General features: G+C 42.8%; 1 protein-coding gene across 1 annotated transcript in view; it reads right to left on the bottom strand.

Moving 5' to 3' along the window:
- The window catches only part of htr7c (5-hydroxytryptamine (serotonin) receptor 7c), a 38,866-nt gene extending 35,838 nt beyond the window's left edge, over positions 1–3,028 (bottom strand). Inside the window, exon 1 of the mRNA XM_074637337.1 lies at positions 1,817–3,028. Coding sequence (XP_074493438.1) covers positions 1,817–2,283 — 467 coding nt within the window. The 5' untranslated portion in view covers positions 2,284–3,028. The remainder of the gene's footprint in view (positions 1–1,816) is intronic.
- Between the last annotated feature and the right edge of the window lie 5,712 nt (positions 3,029–8,740).

Genomic DNA, 8,740 nt, shown 5'->3' on the forward strand with positions numbered 1-8,740 from the left:
CTGAAATGACCTCTGATTGGCCAAAGTCTCCCATCACGGGCTAGATTTTCTAAAGCCTGAAAACAGAGCCATGAGGAGGCGCAAAAGTCTGTTTTTTTTCTCAGAACACTTGAATTACAATATGCTGAAAGGTTATAATGGAATTTTTGCCCAAAGATGCCGAAAACATTCTACCTACTGCCGCTTTAAATCTGGATGATGTCCTTGTATATTTGCTGGGGTCATGAAGGAGCAAAAATGTAATTCTATAGGAGGATGGAGCAGAATGATGTGCAACTCAAGAGGCCAGCTCGTGACCTGACTGGGGAGTGAGCAGCCACAGATGTAGGAATCCCACACTGTCCATCCGTCTTTAATAATCCTCTGTGACCTCTGCGACCTTTAACCTAACCCCGTGAAGGACTTGTTAGCTTCTCCCGAACTAATCTTAATACCCTGCATGTCCAATCAGCCCCAAAATACATTCATTCCCCTGCCAATAACACTTTAAAACAGGATGATATCTGTGATCCAGTTCCTCCCATAATATCATTAGCTCCTCAGGCGTACTTAAGTCCCTGGTGCTCAGCGCATCCACAAGCAGGAAAACATGCATAATTCTGGGCGCAATGCATTGAGGTAATAACGCCTGATTGGCAAGCAGGAGGAATAATCAGATCATCAATACTACAACAAGCCTCTGTCTTCATTATGGGCACTGAGGCAGAACAGTGACACCACTCACTTGACTTTTATTTCATTGTGGGAGCGTTGGACATGTCTCATTTGTCACCAGCCATCAAACTGAGCTCTGGCATCATGGGCGGTATAGTGTACCTGAGATGCAGAGTGGGGTATTGAAGGATGGGGATGGATGAGTGCTTACTTTCCCCATTTCTGGAATTTATAGCAACTCACAGTGAGCGGGGCAGTTGGGAACTAACTTCAATGAATAATTTAGGCAACAATGATTTGATGTAAAACACCAGGATGTTAAAGCTAATGTTTATGTATGTTGCAAGAGAGGAAAACAATGTTTGTGGTTCAGTTTTCTCAGAAGGGAACTTTCACCTCTACAGCACTTTCATTTTAGAGAGCAGGTGCTATCATCATGTGTCCTCAGCAGAAATGTAGGACGATGGTAAATCACGTATCAAAGTCAGAGCAGCTGTAAAGGTCGATGGGCGCGCTGATCCTAAATGCGTAATTATACAGGAAACGCTGCACATGGTCCGGTCAAGCAAATTAATTAATTAAGCGTGCAATAAATTAATCACAGTCTGCGTGTTCATTTTCTGGTTCGGTGGTTTTCAACCGCACAGATAATCAGAGGAAGGGTTGATCTGGAATCAGGCGTTTAAATGTCAATCTGTGGCACAAAAAAATCGAATTCATGACTTCATTTGGCACGTGGAGCTGCTCCTTGCCCTCTTAGAGCAGCTTATAATATTTGGGGCTCAGAGGGTAGAGCAGGTTGTCCACCAATCGGAAGGTCGGTGGTTCGATCCCCGGCTGCTCCAGATGTGTCTGGATGTGATGTGTCCTTGAGCAAGACACTTAACCCCAAATTGTTCCCGAAGGCATAGCCATCGGTTTGTGAATGAGTATTTAGATTAGATCCTGATGGGCAAAGTTGGCACCTTAGCAGCCTCTGCCATCAGTGTCTGAATGTGTGAATGCTGGCATGTAGTGTAAAGAGCTTTGAGTGGTCGGAAGACTAGAAAAGCGCTATATAAATACAAGTCCATTTATCATTTACCATAAAAGGCGCAATGCGTGCGTAATGTTGCAAACTGACAGTACAATATCAAAGCAGCTTCAACTTTTATCAACTTACCTATCGACACTGATCACGCACAGGGTCATGATGGAGGCGGTGCAGCACATTACATCCATGCCGATGAAGATGTTGCAGAAGACCTCTCCAAAGAGCCACTTGCCCCCGGTGAGGTCCGTCACTATCACAAAGGGCATCACCACTATGGCCACCGACAGGTCCGCCACCGCCAGAGACACCAGCAGGTAGTTTGAAGGCTGCCTGAGCTTCTTTACCACGCACACCGCGATCACCACCAGCGTGTTGCCCATCACGGTGACCGCCGTGATGATCGCCAGCATCACCCCGATGACGACCTTCTCCGGGCGGCCGAAGTCCTGCAGCTCGCCGCACGACTCGTTCCACATGGCGGTGGATGGACTGACGGTGACCAGGACGTTGTACAGCAGCTGAAGGGAGCCATTGAGAACTTCGGAAATATCCTCCCTCTTGTTAAAAGTGAGCTCAATTCCCGAAGTATTGAACATCACGACGACGTTATCTCGGAAGGGCTGCAAGGGACGCCTCGCCAGCGCGCTCCAATTACGCGCATATTTGGATGTGTGCGACCTGCTCACTGTCGGCTCCTGTCCAGCGGTTTGAGAGCGAGGCTGTTGCAGCTGCACCACATCACAGCTGCACAACAACTCAGAGGAGAGGGCTTCTTCTTCTTCTTCTTCTTCTTCTTCTTCTTCTTGGCAGCTTTCTGTTTAAGAATGATCCATCAACAGTGTTGTATAGGTGCGTGCTCCATCCATACAGGGACAAATAACTCCAAAACTAGGAAATGGAAAAAATAAAAGTTACAGAATCTAAACATAGACGCTCCAGAAGAAGTGCTTGTTTCTCAGTTCACTAACTGGAAAATATGGACTATTTGGGGGGAGTTGCGCTGCATGCTCAAACCGCACCTCTCCATGTGACGCATCACTCAGGGCGCACAGACAGACACAGACCTATGAGGTGGTACCACAGAGGTTTCAAAGTGGATTCAAGGAACTCCAAGCGTTCAAAACGATAAGTAGTTTATGGTTATTTGGGTTCCCTCTCCAAACTGTGCTGACGTTGTTAGTTAATGTATGTATCAGAGAATAAAGATGATGAGATGATGGGTTTCCTTGTGGTGCCGTTTTTAAATAGGATCTGACGTTTGTCTACTTAATATATGCATCACAAAAATCCCACATAATATCACACATATATTTCCTCCTCAGTACAGTATGTATTGTTATAATGGTCCCAATGAGCTGGATGGAACCCCCTGTGACAGATATATGTTTTAAAGCAGCAGTAGGCAGAATGATTTTGGCATCATTGGGCAAAGATTCCATAATAACCTTTCAGCATATTATAATTCAAGTGTTCTGAGAGATAACTAGACTTCTGCACCTCCTCATGCCTAAAAGCCTAAAAAACAGAGCGTTTTCAGGCTTTAGAAAACTCTAGCCGGGAGACTTTGGCCAATCACAGGTCATTTCATTGAGAGAGTGTTCCTATTGGATGTTCATTCAACAGAGTCAGCTGTAAATCATTCGTGAACTCCGATCAAACGGTCAAACTAGGCAGCACTGATCAAATAAGAATTAATATTCTGTTACTGTAATGCCTATTTCTCACCTCAAATGTTTTCAGAAACATCTTGTAGTGAACTGCTTAGCTGTAAAATGAGAAAGTTTGCTCCGGCTGGTGGGCGGTGCTTGGTATTTCCTCAACTGACAAACTTTCTAATTTTACAGCTAAAGACTACACTACAAGATGTTTCTCAAAAAAATTACGCGAGAAATAGGCATTACAGAATATTGATTCATATTTGATCAGCGCTGCCTAGTTTGACCGTTTGATCGGTGATCGCGAGTGATTGACAGCTGCTCAGAGACGGCAAGGCTCCAGCTCGGCTCTGATTGGTTGTTTTCCTCCAGTTTGTGAAATCTTGCAGATGCCATTAGGAGCACCGGAGGACACAGAGGCACATGATTTTGTTTTAATCATATTTGCTCCAACCTGCCTACTGCTGCTTTAAATACACCTTAGCCCTTTTTTGGAGAAAAATAAATCACGCAGCAAAGTTCGCTGCTTTTCCCACATGCCTCTTGAATTTGAAGAAGAGACAGGAAATGAACGTCATGGCATTTTGCCAGTGCCTCCAACAAGTAAAAAAAAGTCACCTGTTTAAAAATAGAACATCACACTCAAACTCGACTCTCTCGTAGTGCACAATATGCTTTTCAATTGTGCTGCACATGTCTTTCTTGGTTGCCAAATCAAAAGCAATGCTGATGATGCTGGAAGACAGTGAGGACATATGGGAAAGCTTCCCAGGATTCTGGCTGCTTGCATCATCGTCCAGACAGCAACAGCTGTGGTGTGTGTTTGCCCCCCCCCCTATCCCCCCATCCCCCCCGGGTCTGGAGTGGCCAGTGCCGTTTCCCACAATTCCCTTACAGGCATCGCTGCTCCTCCCCCACCTCAGATGCGAGCCACCACAGCCTTGGCCTTTTAGTCACCATTACCTACAACTCAGCCTGACAGACAGGTCAGTAATGATTGTCACGTCAGATTAGTGCCACTGACCATTGGCAGGTTCTGCAGCTAGACCTTCTGCTGTCAGGGAAATTTGGCCCGTTTAAGCTAAGGATATTACCGATGTAGAGAAGCCAGAGGAGACGGGTCATGTCTCCAGGGTGGAAAGCCTCTGAGGCAAGTTCTCAGGGCTTATGCAAAGCAACCTGTCAACATGTCAGCGTCTCTTTCAGCCCCTCTGAGGTTCTGGTAATGCGAGGGGTTAAACAGGTATGGATTACACCTGCTTTGGAAGTTTTAATGAATCTGTTTCATCTTTGTTGAAGCAACCACATAGACAGGAATTCAACCAAGGTCGTTCTGCATCTCTGTGTGGGCGTTTTCCGTCTCTGTGTTCAATTTATGTCTCTTGCATCTCTTTGTGGTAACTTTGTGTCTCTTTGTGGCAGTTTTGCATCTGTTTGCATGTCTTTGTGGTGGTAGTTTTACTTTTTCCTTGTTCTTTCTTTGTCTTTTTGTGGTTGCTTTGTGTGTCTTTACGATGGTTTTGCATCTCTTTGTTGTTCTTTTTGTTGATTTTGCGTGTCTTTGTAGTTGTTTTGTGTCTTTTGTGGTGGTTTTGTGTGTCTATGTGGTGGTTTTGTGTGTCTTTGCAGTTGTTTTGTGTCTCTTTGTATTAGTTTTGCCTATCTTTGTAGTTGCTTTGTGTCTCTTTGTAGTGGTTCAGCGTGTCTCTGTAGCTGTTTTGTGGCTCTTTGTATTGGTTTTGCGTGTCTTTGTAGTTGTTTTGTGTCTTTTTGTGGTGGTTATGTGTCTCTTTGTCGTGGTTTTGTGTCTCTGTAGTTGTTTTGTGTCTCCTTGTATTAGTTTTGCTTGTCTTTGTAGTTGTTTTGCATCTCTTTGTGGTCATTTAACTTTGTTGTGTTCATTTTATGTCTCTTTGTGGTCATTTTGCCTCTGTTTTTTGTTGTCCCCAGGAGGGAGATAAACATTGTTTACCTCGTTTTCTTGGCAGCAAATTGAGGATTTGCGAACATGACCTTAATAAAGTGACACATCAGGCACGGAGCAGGAGCCGGGCAACAAACGACTAATTTCATCATGCCAACGATATGTAAGAGAGGAGCAGAATGGAAAAACACAATTTGTTTCAGCAATGACCAGTGAACAACATAGAGAGTGTTTGTGATTTTGTGCTGAACTCAAAGGGATGATCACTTCCAAATGACAAACAAACGCTATTACAAAACCAGCGTTTTATTGCAAGTATCAATACAAGCCATATCCATATAATTCAGGTAACTGCTTACTGTAAAATTAGCTATTTTTTACGAGCTTACTACAGAATCCAAGCGGATGCTCATGTTGTCTTAAACCCCGTTTTCACAACAACACATCATCTCAATGCATATATTTATCAACCTTTGCGTAGTCACAGGTGAAGGCTGTCAGTATCAAACCATAGAAAATTCATCACATCTTAATTAGGTAAACTATTATTTGGTTTGGCCTTAAATGTTTCTGATAAGGGCACACCTCAAAATCCAGCTAATCTGCATCAGGGTTGAGCCTAACTGATCCTGAGAGGGATGTCTAAAATATTAAAAGGTCCACTCATATCCTCCATGATTGCTTTTTTTGTCAGTACAGAAAAACAAATTCTTAAAGAGTATTTGTCAGAAAGTAAGAATAAGTATTCATAACATGTATTGTGCATCAAAGAAAAAGCTCATGTCTCTTTGTAAAAAAAAACAAATAAATAAATTAAAACATACTAATAAATCCATTAGCAAAAACATAATACATATTCATGTGGACAAACAAAAGTTAAAATCCCATTTGCTAAATCATAGCCATAGCAACAAAAGGCCTTTAGGTTTTGTATAAATGAATGTTTCTTGGCTTTTCTTCTTGTAACATAGACTTTATATTCTCCGCCAGTGCCGGCTTAAGACATAGGCCATATAGGCAGTCGCCTGGGGTGCCACCTTCTGGGGTTGCTGGTCAAAAAATAGATCACGGTGGGCACCCTCCCTCATTTTATATATTGTGGTAACAAATTAACACATAAATAAAGAAATAAAGAAATAAAGAAATACACTTTTCACCCCTGTAACTCTCTTTCTCACACTTTTTTCATCTGCCCGTCCGCACTTGAGCGTCACACTGTGGCTGTGTACAATGCGCACTGGGGGCCCAGGGTGGGGGGCGCACAGTGCCGTGCTCGCACAACAGCCCGAGTATGGGTCAGAACGTAAGACCGCTAGACGGACAGATGACAAGAGGCGCAGATATCTGAAGGGGGGGGCCCCAAATCCGAATTTCGCCTAGGGCACCAAAAGGGCTAAAGCCAGCCCTGTTCTCAGCTGTTATTTGAAGCTTCCATTGTGATTAATTTTCAAACACGGGTCGTGCCCAGATTGTTATTCTTAGCTTGAGTCAAAGTCAGTCACATGTTGTCACATGAAAAAACTTAAAGGTAGGATTACGCGGCATCTAGTGATGTGGTTGAAGATTGCAACCAACTGAGTATCCCTCAGTCATTCTTTCCTTTACAAGACTGCTGTAATGTGAGCTGCCTCGCTCAGAGGCCATCCTTACCATAATAACACTACTTTAAGAGCAACGGAAGTCAGACGGCGGCTGGCGGTACCACGGTTTATCACTCTGCGGCTTACGTTACCGCAGTTTCATAAGCGTGTCGGAGAACTACGGTGGCCTTCAGGTAGCGTAAAAACACGAAAGGCGCTCACTAGAGCCAGTGTTTAGTTTGTCCATTCTCGGCCACTGTAGAAACATGGCGGAGCAACATGGTGGACTCCGTGAAGAGGACGCGCTTCCTATGTAGATATGAAGGGCTCATTCTAAGCTAACGAAAACACAATGATTCTTAGTTTCAGGTGATTATAATGTTTGACATAGAACATCTACAGTGTCATTTAGCTCAGTGGTTCCCAACCTGTTTTCTTTGAAGCCCCCTCCACCCACACACCCATTTTTCTAACATCACCCAAAATTTGTTTTTACAAATCCTTGAGCAAAATCCTCAATTTGATTAAGGTGATTCAGTGTATTAAATGATTTAGTCTTTTTTTAATTAAATCAACTTTCTAATGAATACATTTCGTCAGTTTCGTCAACATAAATAAAGTGATGACGTCTTGACGGATTCGCCAAGTGAATGTAGATTCATAATATGATCTTTATAGTGTTAGAGCCAAAATAGACTTTTTATTATTGTGGTTAAATAAATGTAATTTATGGTGCTGTTAGATTGCTCCTAAACCGCCCCGTTAATGCAGGCGCTGCCTCCCTTTGTGTGTGGCAAGCGGGGGAGCAAATTTTGAGCAAATGAAGTTTTTAAAAGGCTAAACACCAACAAATATGGATTTGAGCAAAATATTTCATTAGATAAAAAACATGTTGTGAATATAGGAAATGATTACATCTTTTTTAAATAAATGACTAACTTAAAATAAATGACTTTTGGACTACGCTCTGGAGTTGTTGGAGACCCCAGGTTGGGAACCACTGATCGAGCTCATCAGCTCACAATAATAGATACCAAAGGTTTTCCCTCCATGTTGGCCCTGGAGGCCTCTACCATTGCCGGCAAACTCCATCCAGGGACCACAGATGAAAATGTGCTTTTAGTTACAGTATATCTGGGGCAATAAATGTATTGTTTATGGTCCTTGTTAAATAAACAATAAAATATGAATAAAATGTAATTAGTGGAGAGAAAAACAATTTCTAATTGGATGAGGTGGACACTGAATCCCAGTGCTTTTGTATATGTGTGGAAAATTTAAGCTGCTTTGGACAAAAGTGTGTACTAAATGAATGTGATGCCAGCACAGTGTATTGGATTTGAGTCTTTTCAGAAACAAAGTATACTGCTTTGAGGATGTTTGTGTTATGTTTGTTTTTTTGAAGTGGTAACAGAATGCACTTTAGAGAGAGGAAACATGACAGTTCAGTGATGTGAGAGTTGGGTTTCTGTCTAAGCATGCTGAACCTGGTACACATCACACCTTAAAACTGCCACATATCTTCTCTGTTGGCCACTGAGCCGCTGCACTGAAACAGAGAAGGTGAGAAAAAAAATACAGTGACCTATTAGCCTTCCTTACTCAGATTATTCCAGCAGCAGGGAATCTAAATACAAGGTCACAAACACCTCAATCTCCTCTGGGTTTATTCTCAAGAGGTAAACAATTACTGATTGCTGATTACCCCCCACAAGTCTGAAACGAGGCTTGCTCTAATTAGAATAAAATAAAAACCCTCCTACTGACAAACTGTTAGCTACACTGTTTTGCATTTTGCTGAGGCCACATACAGCGAGTAGTCCACCAAATCACAAAGTAAATTAGAATTCTATTTGACCCTAAACAGGGACAGCCAATTAGGCTGTTGCGGCTA

This window comes from Sebastes fasciatus, chromosome 6 (assembly GCF_043250625.1).
Source record: "Sebastes fasciatus isolate fSebFas1 chromosome 6, fSebFas1.pri, whole genome shotgun sequence".
NCBI classification, from domain to species: domain Eukaryota; kingdom Metazoa; phylum Chordata; class Actinopteri; order Perciformes; family Sebastidae; genus Sebastes; species Sebastes fasciatus.